General features: G+C 37.7%; 1 protein-coding gene across 4 annotated transcripts in view; it reads left to right on the top strand.

The window, feature by feature from the left end:
* Nucleotides 1-15491, top strand: part of SETD5 (SET domain containing 5) — a 93293-nt gene that overhangs the window by 68736 nt on the left and 9066 nt on the right. For 3 of the 4 annotated variants that reach the window (XM_054729696.1, XM_054729699.1, XM_054729697.1), the window contains 2 exons: nucleotides 11088-11332; nucleotides 14602-14658. In XM_054729696.1, coding sequence (XP_054585671.1) covers nucleotides 11088-11332; nucleotides 14602-14658 — 302 coding nt within the window. The remainder of the gene's footprint in view (nucleotides 1-11087; nucleotides 11333-14601; nucleotides 14659-15491) is intronic. The other variant, XM_054729700.1, reaches the window with a different exon arrangement.

Genomic DNA, 15491 nt, shown 5'->3' with positions numbered 1-15491 from the left:
ACACAACTGAACCACTCCAGCTGGGCTGAATTAGATTTTAGTGGTTTGAATCTTGAATCTATAAGAATATTAAACGAATAGTACATTATGACTAAATAAAATTTCTCCTAGGAATATATGGTTCAGTATTTGAAAATTTATTCATATAATTTATTTATTAGCAGACCAATTGGAGGAGGGGGGAGTAGCAATTGACAGTTATGCTTTATCGTGAAAAACATAACAAAAACTGGTTGAGATCAATAATGTAGCTACGTACAAAAATATGTATAGCATTTTCTTATATGTTAACAATAACATTTAGATAACATAGAAAAGTACATATACTTCATAATAGTAACAAAATATAGAGAACCCTAAAGAGTAACCCTAATTAAAAATATAACCAATCTAGCCCAGCCAGCATGGCTCAGTGGTTGAGCATCAACCTATGAATGAGGAGGTCACTGGTTTGATTCCTGGTCAGGTCACATGCCCGGGTTGTAGGCTTGATCACCAGTGTGGGGCATGTGGGAGGCAGCAGATCAATGATTCTCTCTCATCATTGATGTTTCTATTTTTCTCTTCCTCTCCCTTTCTCTCTGAAATCAGTAAAAATATATTTTTTAAAAATGTGACGAATCTATTTGGAGAGACATATAGATGAAGGCATGAGTAGGTGAAAGATCATGCCATGGTGCTGAGAATTCTCCTCAAATTACTCATGAATTTAATGCAAACTCAATCAAAATTCTAACTATATTTTTTTGAATCAACATAGTTAATGAATGATTTCTACAGCTTATAACATGAACAAGTATGCTAAAATAGTCAAAAGATTTTGGAAAGTTGGAGTAGAATTGCTGCTATTGCCCAATTTTGCTTAAAATGTTATGTCAATATTGATAGCATTTGGACATCAAGTATATAGAATAACACTCAGAAGTAAACCTAGTATATGTAACATTCTAATCATTTAAGTGTCATATTTCAAATCAGTGGAGACATTATAATTATTCTATAATAATTAAAGATATTGAAAGAATGTGCTAGCCATTTGGCATGTTAAAAGATAATCACTACATTATATTCTATTTGAGTTAATGGTCCAATCAAAAGACAAAGGATAGCTGAATGGATACAAAAACATGACCCAATTATATGCTGTCTACAAAAGACCCACCTCAGAACAAAACACACACACAGGATGAGAGTAAAGGGCTGGAAGAAAATTTTCCATGCCAATGGAAACGAGAAGAAAAAAAAAAGCTGGGGTAGCAATGTTCCTATCTGACAAAATAGACTTCAAAATGAAGGCCATCACAAGAGATAATAAAGGTCACTACATAATAATAAAGGGATCTATCCAACATGAGGATATAACCCTGGTAATCATATATGCACCCAATATAGGAGCACCTAAATATATATATTTTTTAAATCTAGAGGACTCTCCCTAACTGGTTTGGCTCAGTGGATAGAGCATTGGCCTGTGGACTGAAAGGTCCCAATTTCAATTCCGGTCAAGGGCATGTACCTTGGTTGCGGGCACATCCCCAGTAGGAGCTGTACATGAGGCAGCTGATTGATGTTTCTCTCTCATCGATGTTTCTAATTCTCTATCCCTCTCCCTTCCTCTCTGTAAAAAATCAATAAAATATATATATTTTTAAAAATCTAGAGGACTTTAAGGGAGAGATCAACAGCAATACAGTCATACTAGGGGACTTGAACACTTCACTGACTACTGGATAATCTTCCAGACAAAAAACAAGAAAACAGATTCTAAATGACACACTGGATCAGATGGATTTAATTGACATTTATAGAATATTTCACCCCAAAGCTGTAGAATATACATTCTTCTCAAGTGCACATGGTTCATTGTCAAAGATAGACCACATGTTAGTACAGAAAACAAATCTACAAGTTCAAGAAGATTGAAATCATATCAAGCATTTTCTCAGATCACAACACAATGAAATTAGAAATCAACTACAGTAAAAATACTCAAAAACATTCAAACACAATGAGGCTGAGTAGCATGTTATTAAACAATGAATGGGTTACCAGTGAGATTAAGAAAGCCGTAAAAAACTTGCTGTAGCCCTAGCTGCTTTGAGTGGATAAGTGTCGGCCTGCAGACTGAAAGGTCCCAGGTTCAAGGCTCAATACCCAGTAAGGGTTGTGTAGGAGGCAATGGATCAATCATTCGCTCTCTGAAATCAATAAAAGTATATTTTTTTAAAAATTGCTGGAAATAAATGAAAATGAAAACACAACAACCCAAAATCTATGGGATACAGCAAACGCGGTCCTGAGAGGGAAGTTCATAGCACCACAGACCTACCTCAAAAAACAAGAAAATTTAATAATAAACTATTTAACCCTACAACAGTGATGGGCAACCTTTTGAGCTTGGTGTGTCAAACTTCGCCAAAAAACTGAGCATAACTCGGGTAGTGTGTCACTTTTGAGGAAAAAACATTATTTCGCAAATGTTTCATCCTCAGGAGCAGCAAATGTTTCATCCTCGGCATGCGGCCACCTCAGCGGCCGCGTGTCATCAGAAATGGCTACGCGTGTCAGTGCTGACACGTGTGTCGTAGGTTCGCCATCACTGCCCTACAACATAATTAAAGAACAACAAGAAAAGCCCAGAGAAAAAGGGAAGGAAATAATAAAGATTAGAGCAGAAATAAATGACATAGAGGAAAAAGAAATTAAAAAGTCAGTGAAACCAAGAACTGATACTTTGAAAAGATAAACAAAATTGATGAACTGCTAGCCAGAATCATCAAGAAACAAAGAGAGCCCTAACCGGTTTGACTCAGTGGATGGAATGTTGGCCTGCAGACTGAAGGGTCCCAGGTTTGATACCAGTCAAGGGCATGTACCTTGGTTGCGGGCACATCCCCAGTAGGGGTGTGCAGGAGGCAGCCATCAATGTTTCTCTTTCATCGATGTTTCTAACTCTCTATCCTCTCTGTAAAAAATCAATAAGAATATTTAAAAAAAAAAAAAAAGAAAGAAAGAAAGAAACAGAGAACACTGCCAGCATGACTCAGTGGTTGAAAGAAAATACTATGAACAATATGCCAACAAGCTGGCAATGTGGATGAAATGGACAAATTCCTAAAAAAAAAAAAAAAAAAATACAAAATTCCAAAACAAATTAGAAAACCTGAATAGGCCAATAAAAACTGAATAGAGGCAGTAATAAAAAAAAAAAAAAAAGCTCCCGGCAAACAAAAGCCCTGGTACGGGTGGCTTCACAGGGGAGTTTTACCAAACCTTCAGAGAACAACTACAAAGAAAGAAAATTACAGGCCAGTATCTCTGATGAACATAGATGCTAAAATCCTCAACAAAATATTAGCAAATCGGAACCAGCAGTATATTAAAAAGATACACTATGACCAAGTGGGATTTATTCCAGGGATGCAATGCTGGTACAATATTTGCAAATCAATAAACATGATATATCAGTCTGACTGGTTTGGCTAAGTGGATAAAATGTCAGCCTGCAGACTGAGGGGTCCCAGGTTCGATTCCGGTCAAGGGCATATACCTTGGTTGCGGGCACATCCCCAGCGGGGGATGTGCAGGAGGCAGCTAATCGATGTTTCTCTCTCATCGATGTTTCTAACTCTCTATCCCTCTCCCTTCCTCTCTGTAAAAAAATCAATAAAATATATTTAAAAAACAAACAAACAAAAAAACATGATATATCACATAAACAAATTGAAAGACAAAAATCACATGATCATATCAAATGGATGCAGGAAAAGCATTCAACAAAATCCAACATCTACTTTTTATAAAAACTCAGAAAATTCCATATATGGCAAACCTACAGCCTACATCATACTTAATGGGCAAAAATTGAAACCATTTCCCCTAAGAACAGGAACAGGACAGGAATGTCTGCTTTCACCATACTTATTCAGCAAAGTACTGAAAGTCCTAGCCATAGCTGTCAGACAAGAAGAAAGCATAAAAGGCATCCAAATTGGAAAGGAGGAAATAAAACTCATTATTTACAGATGATATGTCATGATATCGTACATAGAAAATCCTAAAGCTCAACTGGTGTGGCTCAGTGGTTGCGCATTGATTTTTGAACCAGAACATCACGATTCTATTCCCCATTAGGGCACATGCCCAGGTGGTGGGCTCAATCACCAATAGGGGTGTGCAGGAGGCAGCCAATCAATGATTCTCTGTCATCATTGATACTTCTACCTCTCTACCTCTCCCTCTTCCTCTCTGAAATCAATAAAAATATATTTTAAAAAAGAAAATCCTAAAGATTACCAAAAATCTGCTAGATTTAATAAATGAATGTAGCAGGATACAAAACCAACACCCACAAACCAATGGTATTTTTATACACCAAGCATGAATTCTCATAAAGATAAACTAAACAAACAATCCCATTTACCATTGCAACAAAAATAAGATACTTAGGAATAAACTTAACTAAGGAGGTAAAAGACTTGTACTCAGAAAACTACAGGGCTTTGAAAAAAGAGAGGAAGACATAAACAAGTAGAAGAATATACCATGTTCATGGATTGTTAGAATCAACATCATCAAAATGTCCATACTACCCAAAACAATCTATAGATTCAATGCAATTCCTATTAAAATACCAATGGCATATTTAACAGATCTAGAACAAATACTCCAAAAATTTATATGGAACCAAGAAAAGACCCTGAATAGCTGCAGTAATCTTGAGAGAGAAGAACAAAATTGGAGGGATCACAATACTTGATATCAAGTTCTACTACAAAGCCACTATATTCAAAACAGCCTGGTACTGGCACAAGAACAACCATATATATTAATGGAACACAACAGAAACCCACCCAAGCCATTCCTCCCAATTAATATTTGACAAAGGAGGGAAGAACATACAAGGGAGTCAAGGCAGTCTCTTCGGTAAATGGTGTTGGGAAAATTAGATACGTGCAAAAAAATGAAACTGGACCACCAAGTTACACCATACACAAGAATAAACAAATTGGATAAAAGACTTAAGTCTAGAAACCATAAAAATCCTAGAAGAAACCTTAGGCAGCAAAATCTTAGACATCTCTTTTCGCAATATGTTTACGGATACGTCTCCTAGGGCAGTGGTCGAAAAACCGCTGCTCACGAGCCGCGGTTTGCCACTCCGTTGACTAATGAGTTTGTCGACCACTGTTCCTAGGGCAAAGGAAACTAAGGAGAAAATAAATGGGACTACATCAAAATAAAAAGCTTCTGCACAGCAAAACCAACAAAATGAAAAGGAAGCCCACTATATGGGAGAACATATTTGGCAATAATACATCAGATAAAGAGTTAATATCCAAAATATATAAGGAACTCATACAACGTAACAAAAAAAGACAAACAGTCCAATTAAAAAATGGGCAAAGGACCTAAATAGACACTTCTCCATAAGTGGACTTACAGATGGCCAAGAGACATAATGAAAAAATGCTCAAAGTCACTGGTCATCAGAGAGATGCAAATTAAAACAACAATGAGGTATCACACCTGTGAGAATGGCTACTATCAAAAATGACAAGTGCTGGTGAGGATGTGGAGAAAAAATAACCCTAGTACACTGCTGGTGGTAACGCAGACTGGTGCAGCCATTATGGAAAACAGTATGGAATTTCCTCAAAAAATTAAATATGGAACTGCCACTTGACCCAGTGATCCCACTTCTAAGAATATATCCTAAGAGACCCAAAACACCAATCAGAAATAATCTCTGCCCCCCTATGTTCATAGCAGCGCAATTTACACTAGCTAAGATCTAGAAACAGCCCAAGTGTCCATCAGTAGATAAGTGGGTAAAGTTGTGGTACATTTGCACCATGGAATACAATGCAGCAGTAAAAAAGAAGGAGCTCTTACCCTTTGAGATAGCATGGAGGGATCTGGAGAGTATTCTGCTAAGCAAAGTAAGCCAGTCAGAAAGATAAGTATCCCATGATCTCACTCATATATGGAATCTAATGACCAGTAAACTGATGATCAGATAGGTCCAGAGACATAGAAGCATGGAACAGATTGTGAAATCTCAGAGGGAAGTTGAGGGTGGGTAGGTGGGAAGAGATCAACCGAAGAACATGTATCCATATATGCATAACCCATGGACACAGACAATAGGGTTGTGAAGGCTGGTGGGGGTGGGGGATGGAGGTGGGCTAGAAGAGGTCAAAGAGGGGCGGGGGAAAGGGAGCGCATATGTAATACTTTCAACAATAAAGGTGTTTTTTTTATATATTTTTTATTGGTTTCAGATAGGAAGGGAAAGGGAGAGAGAGATAGAAACATCCCAATGATGAGAGAGAATCGTTGATCAACTGCCTCCTGCACACCCCCCACTGGGAATTGAGCCTGCAACCCAAGCATGTGCCCTGACTGGGAATCAAACTGTGACCTCCTGGTTCAAGGATCTATGCTCAACCACTGAGCCTCGCCGTCCAAGGCAACAATAAAGATTTATTTTAAAATTAAATATAGCAATAAAACATTGAAAAGGCAAAAAAGCCTATTGATAAAATTAAAAGGCAGATAGAAAACTGGGAAAATATAACTAGTTGATTTCTTTATTTGAGAGAGACATAACAATTGGCTGCCTCCTCCCTACCCACTACTGGGGATTGAGCCTGCAACCGAGAATCCAACCAGCAACCTCTGACCTCTCTGTACACAGGACAATGCTCAACCAAGCCATAGTGGCCACCAGATCATTGTAACATTTTTGACAAAGGGTAACATTCTTATTAAAGAGCACTTACAAATGAAGAGCAATATCAACACCTTGTAGAATGCAGGCTAAAGGGCATCAACTGGTAGTTCACTATAGAATAAAATTAAAGCTAGTGAGCCTATAGAAATACTCTTTTGAGTTAATAATTCTACATCTAGATGTTTGTCCTAAAAAGTAAACAAGTGCACACCCAGCTGGCGTGGTTCAGTGGTTGAGCTTCCACCTGTGAACCTGGGGGTCATGATTCAATTCCCCGTCAGACCACATGCCCAGGTTGCAGTGGGGGCATGCAAGAGGCAGCTTATCAATGATTCTCATCAGTGATGCTTCTGTCTCTCCCTCTCCCTTCTACTCTGAAATCAATAAAATTATTTTTTAAAGTGAATAAGTGCATAAATATGTAAGAGCAAGATTATTGCTCATTGAGGCATAGTTGTAATAGCAAAATAGTTTTGAAAAATACTTCGGTGGTTAAATTTTGACAATATGGATGTCATACAGCCATTAAAATTTTAATTGTTATAGAAATATTTTTTTTTACCATGTATTTCTAAGTAAAAGTAGTAAGTTATTCACTTATAAGAACCAAAAATGAGACAAGCAATAATGGTTATGCTGAGAGGCAAATGAATCAGTCTATAGTGAGTTTCTTTCTAGGCCAACAGTTCTTTTGAGTCCTAATTTCTATGTCCAACAGTTCCTTATGTGTACATAACAGCAATGATATTTCAGTTCCGGGTGGTGGTAATGCAGGTCCGACCCTCTCTGGTTTGGTCCTGGGCAACCTGCAGTGATGCACAGCTGCTGACTGCTAGTATGGCAAGGCATCGTCAGTGTCTTCCATCTCTGGACTGTTTTTCTTCTGTCTTCATGACTGGAGCACTCCTGTCAATTCCTCTCTGTTGCAGGAATCCACATGGTCTCAGAGTTGTTTTCTGAAAATATACAAACATATTCTCGACCAAAAGTTAATAAAGGAAGCTTTTCTATAAATTTGACTTGCGATCCTTTTTCATTTTTTGCCCAAACGATTTTCCTTTGGCTTGTTTTGACCCCATGTATGTTTTACATGGGTGTCTTGCTGTTAGCATTACAAATGAAAGTTAATTTTCTAAAGTAAAAATTTTCTAGATGTAATCTACTTACAGGATATTTATCCTTACATGACATTCTTCTACTATCCCCCCTTTTTTGGTTCAAATATTTGCTTGTCTCATTTTCGGTTCTTATAAGTGAATTTCTAGTATCACATGAGCTCACTTATCTAGGGGAAATGATGAACAACATAGACTGATGAACAAGAACAGCATCGATCAGACTGTCAGACCTCAGAGGGAAAGTAGGGGAGGGTGGGGATAAGGGAGATCGATCAACCAAAGGACTTGTGTGCTTGCATATGAGCCTAACCAGTGATCACGGACAACAGGAGGTGGGGCATGCGTGGGGAGGGGTTTGGGATGGGAATGCGGGGGGGATGAGGACAAATATGTGATACCTTAATCAATAAAGTAATTTAAAAAAATAAAAATAAAACTACATTTACAGAAAGGAAAAAAAAAGTACTAAGTTATTAAGCAGTGTGATTTAGACAAGAAGTCAAGAAGGCAGTATAAATACACCAGAATATTAGCAGTACATTACCTTGGGGTTGTGATTTTAAGTTGTGTTTAAATATGTGGATGTTTGTTTATATAATCCTGAAAAGTAGTTGAGTAAAGGTAAAAAAAAGATGGATAGATTTTACCACATAAAATTTGAAAGTTATGTATGACAATAGAAATATAGAACTGGAAAAACTTCATAAATATAGTGCTATTAATAGAAAAAATGCAATTGACTACTAGCTTATAAACTTCATAAGGGCACACATCAGGTCTGTTTTGTTGACTGTGATATCATGATAAGTACTCAGGGAATACTAGTATATTTTACATGAATGACCTGTAAGTTGATTTGAGGGATGGGTTCATCTGTACTTTCCAGCTTTTCTGCAATGAACTTTGTCACTTATATAATTAATTGTAACTATTTAGCCGTCTTTTAAAGATTGACTGTTAAGATTTTTGAAATATATAAAAGGTATCCTATCTAATAAAGAGGGAATATGCTAATAGACCCTCATGCCATCGCAAAGATGGCAGCATCCACTGCCAATAAGGAGGGGATATGCTAATTGACTATCACGCCCTCAAAGATGGTGGTGCCCACAGCCAATAAGGAGGGAATATACTAATTGACTGCCACACCCTCAAAGATGGTGGCACACCTGCCTCCAGAGTCCCCCAGTCCCCTCAGCCCCCCAGCCGCCCAGGGCCAGCCCAAGGCACAGACAAGCCTCCAATGGCAGCTGCCGAGCCACCCAGGGCCGGCCGAGGCTTGTGCTGCCGGCAGTGGCAGCAGCAGAGGTGTTATGGAGGCGTCACTTTCCTCTGATCACCGGGTCTCCTCCCGCCCCTGAGGGCTCCTGGACTGTGAGAGGAGGCAGGCCGGGCTGAGGGATCCCTCTCCAGTGCATGAATTTTCATGCACCAGGCCTCTAGTTCTAAATATAAGTCACGAAACACATTTGTTTTTGTATATCTAGGCACTTTTCAAAAGGAAAAAGGAAAAATAAGAATACTTAGTATCTGAAACAAAAGAAAAATACAAATATACTTCCAATCTAGGAAAATAAATTCTCAGATATCCAAAAGGGAAATATATATCTCAAGTATTTTTTGCACTTAATCTTCCACTGTATTTAAAATCTTCCCAAGCTCAGTGACTCAAAACTCTTTCAGTTAATTCTTACATTAATTCAAATAGTTTCCCAGTTCTAATCGCATCCTAACCATTACTACCGGAATAATATTCCTGATGCATAACTCTGATCATGACCTGCTGTCCCAAAGCTTTTCCTTGAGAGCCTGGGATAAATGTTACTCCATTCACCAAGCCTTGCGGATATAATTTAATCTAGTGATTAATAGTGTAAATGGGAACCAGATTACCTGTCTTTATCTCTCTACACATCAAATTTGTATTTAAAATAGGGATGATAATAGAGGTGCTGAATTTATAGAGTTGTTCAAATGAAATCTGATTAATTCACATAAGCACATAGTATGTGCCTACTATATCATAAGCACTTAAAAGTATAATTATTTTTTACTAACAGAGCAGTATGATCACCTTTGTTGAGATTCTTAAATTTATACTAAATATATTTTACATGTTTTCTGTTTATTACAAGTTTGTAAATACCTTTGAATAGATTATATGATGACCATTTTGCACACACACATACAAACACATAACCTAGTTCAGTGGTTTTCATATAGTAGCTATTAATTAAATAAATATCTTTTAACTATTGTAAATGAATAAAAGTAAATTTTTCCTCAGAGAAAGCGAGATAGGTTCTTTGGTCCGAGTAGTCATTAAAAAAAAATATATATATATATATATACAATAGCCCTAGCCAGTATAAAAATATACCTCACTGGATAGAGTGTTGGCCTGGGGACTGAAGGGTCCCAGGTTCGATTCCGGTCAAGGGCATGTACCTTAGTTGCAGGCACATCCCCAGTAGTGGGTGTACAGGAGGCAGCTGATCGATGCTTCTCTCTCATCGATGTTTTTAACTCTCTATCCCTTTCCCTTCCTCTCTGTAAAAAATCAATAAAATAAAATAAAAATCAATAAAATATATTTTTAAAATATATATATATACAATAGAACTTCCTTTTTAAGTGGACCTAAAAAGTATAGGAAGTATAATATTCTAATGAGAAAAAGTTCCAGCCTAGTTTTTTTAAGTGGTTGGGAGTTTTCATAGAAGTCATTTCAAAAATTAGTGATTAGATATAGAATAGGTAATCATGTGTACCTCTTTCCTACTAAAGCAGAATGTCATAGAAAGCTTCTGAAAAATGGCAAAAAAAAAAAAATGTTTAAGAGAAGAGAAAAGAGCTATGTAGTTAGCATTCAGGAAACTTGAGCTGGTGACATGTTAATTAAGTAGAGGGTGGTTTTAACCAAGTGACACAAATTTGCGTTTTTTGGAAACTCAGTGTAAAAGTTAATTTATATTTTCCAAGGAAGAAATTAATTAGCTCCAGGGATCAGTCAGAAGTGTCAGTTTTATCTGGCAATTCTCTGGGAGATACTTTCAAAACAGAGTGGCAATTAAAGAGTATCTTTGGGCTTTTGATTTGATTGCAAGAGATAACAATGGATTGAGGCAAAAGAAAAATTAAGAGCCATTGTGGGCTAGAAATTAATGGCTTTATTACAGAGCCTCCTTTTGAACTGTGGTTTCCGACTCTCATCTGAGCTTTGTATTTCACAGATTTGTTGAGCCCTTTAAAGAAATGGAAGTCTCGCTATCTGATGGAGCAGAATGTCACCAAGTTACTTCGGCCTCTTTCTCCAGTCACACCACCCCCTCCCAATCCAGGCTCAAAGAGCCCCCCACTGACCACACCTGGCCCATCTCACCCAGAAGAAGAATGTCGAAACGGATATAGCCTCATGTTCTCACCCATCACGTCTCTTACTACTGCTAGTCGCTGCAATACTCCTCTGCAGTTTGAGGTGATTTGGGTTTCATTGTTGGGAGTGCTGAATATGAAGTCATCATTTGCACCTCCTCATTTCAAATTCAATATTATTCCAAATGCTTCTTTACCATGTTCCTTGCCTGTCTCAGCAAGAGAATGGGAACCCTCACGGTCAGTGTGACCTATTACCTGGTAGCCTCTCATCTTGGCAGTCCACATACTTCCCAAAATAGGAATAATTATACCACAGATGACATTCATTTGCCTTTTGCATGCAGTCCATTGGCCTCCTGAACTTGAGGTAGTAAGCATGCTAGATCTCCATCTTAGGCTTTACTCTCTACTTATTAAACAGGCCTCTAGCAGCCTAGTAATAATTAATGACACAGCCTGAGAGCTCTGATTATAATATTTGTGTCTTTGTTTCTAGGCCTTTAAATTAGTAATGTGTCTCTTTCCCTGTTGTTTTGTATTCTCATTATGGGCTCAGTGAATAGGGATTGAGAAAGCATATGGTTTATGACAAATGAGGGGTTTTTTTCCTTATTCTAGGTTACTTTCCCTTTTTGTTATAATGTGTTAGGAATAAGACAGAAACTAACAACACGTTTATAAAGACAAATTAATTACATTCACTCTCTGGATTAAGTTAGAAATGTATTTCTCAGTTATTTCAAAACAATTCCGAATCACTTTAGTATTCAAGTTTGGGTGACACCAGATTTGCAGAGTAGATTCCAGGTATATAAAAATATACCTCATTTATTGCATGTTGCTTTGATTTATAATTAAACAGACACTGTTTTTTTTTTCTTCTCAGAAAAATTTGTTCTGATCACTAAACACTCAGCTCTGTCCCTAACTTGGACTTCTCCAGATGATTGTCCTAACCAATGCCATCCTCCTCCCTGTTCAGTATTTATGAGAGCATGGGGATGAAAAATATCTGGACTTGTAAATGGCTAACTTAGAGAGAGGTAGCAACCTTAAAAACAAGAGGCAGCTATACCTAAGCTAGACCATATGAACTTGACTTTTGGAGCAAGCCTCTTTCTGGTGGGCAAAAAATATTCCTGATTACATTGGATTTCTAATAATTCCCTGTGGCGTTCTTTTTAGCCAAATAGTAAAGCAGCTGATTCAGGCCTTACTAATTTTACTTCGTCTAATTGCAGTTGACTTTTCAATTAGCAGCTAGAGTTTGATAAGTAAAATTTCATGAGAGGACATTCTCCCTGGTGGGCAGCATATTATATTAATAGGGATTCATACCTTGTCATTGTAGGTTTTATTATAATTAAACATAAAATTAGAAGGTAAGTTGCCTTCCCAAACAGCCAAGTTTAGTACTCAGTGTATTTCCTATCTCTTATAGTATTTTTGATAACTATGAAAAACTATGAAAGTGTAAAGTGTTGCATATATTTTTTAAATCAAAGATCTTTTTATTGATGCATAGTCTAAGCATAATGTTAGAATATCAGGAGTGGGGGAAATGTTATAATGTATTAAATAGTCTACCCCTTCATAAAGTTCAGTGTATGTCTCTACTATTTTAATCTTACTATTTAACTGAGAAAATTTAGCCTTTCTAATCAATTAAAAAACAAACTTCACTATCCTGACCATCTTTATCATTCTAATTGCCATACTCTTTCCTACTTTCTAGTATAAGAAATTGTGGGGAACCTTATTTCCATCCAAGACAGTGACACAGAGAAATACCTAAAGGTGTCACGAGTAAAAATCAGCTTGGTTGGGGAAAGAATGTTTTTGAAAGGAAAAATAAAAAACATTCCAGGGGGGAAAGTGAGAAATTTCTCCAACTCCAAGACAAGGAGTTAAGGAAACATGTAGTGGAAAAGAACAAGATTGTAAGGAGTGGGGGAAGCATCAAGAAAAGAGACTAAAAGCAGCATTGAGAAGACACACTTTATTTGCCCCTCCTTCCCACCAGAATAATCCTTCTCTTTCTGCCTTGTGATCCATACTCCACTATCCATCTCACACTCTATCCACCCCACCAAATAAAATTAATAGTCAATAAATACCCTGCTCTGCTGAAGCAGCCTCATTTCGCCTACCATAGACACAGTTGTCTGTAGTATACAACATTAAGAACCCCCCCACCCTTATTTCCCCTGGCACCCCGAACTCTTGTCACAACTACCACCATCATTCTTTCCACTTTTCACCATTCAGATCTTCCCATCAGAGTTCACTGCCCACTTTGTTTGAACTGGGTTCACTGCCCACTTTGTTTCACCTGATCAGATACCTCAGGTGAAAGCCCTAAGGGTAAACCTGTTTTGGAAGCAGGGACTCTCAGAGTATACACAACTGCTTATTTCCCTCTCTGTTTCTAAAAGTACAATGGATTTTAACATCAGAGAATGTCGGTAGGTATGGTCAGATCCGATTAGATTATGTCAAGACCATCTAGTCTGAGCTACAAAGTCCATCAGTCATATCTTCTATAACTCATTTAAGAGGAACAGGCCATCTCCCTAGCCCTGTCATCTGCCAACATGCTAAGTGGTTGGGCCTGAATCACATAGGAAAATGGGGAAATGTAATGTTCAAGAAGGGAGTGTGGAGTGAAGGAAAAAGATTCCCCTAAGGAGAAATAAGTGGTCAGGTACCCAATAACAAATACTGTAGGTTGCTAAACTCTCATCTAATGTAGAAAGAAACATAGTTGACCCTTGAACAACACGGGGGTTAGAGGCACTGACTCGCTGCACATTTGAAAATTTACATGTAACTTTTCACTCCCCAAAAACTTAACTACTAATAGCCTACAGTTGACTGGAAGTCTTACTGATAACATAGTCGATTAATACATATTTTGTATATTTATTATATATTGTATTCTTACAATAAAATAAGCTAGAGAAAAAAATTAAGAAAAATTATAAGGAAGAAAAAATACATTTATAGTACTATACATATTTTTTTTAAATCCATGAATAAGTGGAACTGCTTGTTCAAGGGTCAACTGTAATAGTGTGAAATTTCACCTCTTTCCTGATAACTGCTTGTGATGTTTACTTATAGCATGAAATATAACCAGTTTATTCTTAAATGCTTTCAAAGGCACCAGGAAGCATTTTAACAAGTCATTCTGTTCATTGAGATGAATTCTGCAGTTAAACATTTCCCCTGTGCATTCTTGTCCCTCCCACCCCACCCCCCCAAAAAAGTTGTGGCTAACTATCTATGCTTGCTTTTACTTTATTTTTTGTTTTGTTTTGCTTCTTGACTTCAAGTAGATGAATAACAAGATGCTTTTCCCTCCTCTAGAACATATCCTCCCCTGAGAGTTACCCTGCGAATAGGCCCGAGTCCCTGTCACCCGAGGTAGTTATCACACCATCTCAATCACACTTGGAGGCTGATAGTGAGTGTGCATGAGTGTGTGGGAAGGGCTGGGGAATCCAAGTGAATGGGGTGATGGGCTGGAGGGTGGCCGATTGGTCACTGTAAGTTGAATGAACCTTCCCATGTATGACTGTTGTTACTCAGAACTCTCAAATGTAGGTGGAGGAAAATAAAGTAGCTATGTGTGTGGTGGGGTTTGTTTTTGTTGTTGTTGTTTGGGGGAGGGAGTGGCTAAAGAGTTTAAAGGAATAGTATCTAGAAGTAAAGTTTAATGAAGGCTGAAAGTATGGTAGGAGCCTTGTTAAAGTCTGACAAATAATGTGTGTTTGTTAAATAGGAAAAGTTGGATCAAATGTTGGTAGGAGCTATTTTTTGATATTTATTATTTTAGGTTGATAAAGGAGCAGCTTGTTGGGAAAGTTAGGCAGTAATTTATGCCTTGTTCCTGGGTTAATCTGAGAGCTCTGTTTAACTGCATGTTTTGGGTTTTGGTTGGTAGATTGAGGGACTTCTTTAAAATGGGAGAGGCAAGCCTCTTGGCTCTCTACATTTTTGTAGCTCCTTACTGGGTACACAGGAAAACTATGGCAGCCCATGGCTTCTGTGATCCGGGCCTCCATTCTGCAGTGGTTGGAATATGATTGCCATACAAGTGGTATCCCTTAGGACAGGTAGTTATCGGCAAACTCATTAGTCAACAGAGCGGCAAACCGCGGCTCGAGACCGCTGCTGTGGAGATGTAAAATTCAGACTTTAGTGGTATTATTTCTTAACTATTAGAAGATTTGGACAGAGGTAGTAATGATTAATTC

Source organism: Eptesicus fuscus, chromosome 18 (genome assembly GCF_027574615.1).
Source record: "Eptesicus fuscus isolate TK198812 chromosome 18, DD_ASM_mEF_20220401, whole genome shotgun sequence".
Lineage (NCBI taxonomy): Eukaryota > Metazoa > Chordata > Mammalia > Chiroptera > Vespertilionidae > Eptesicus > Eptesicus fuscus.
The sequence above is the reverse complement of the archived record's forward strand: the minus strand, read 5'-3'. Positions and strand labels throughout refer to the sequence as shown.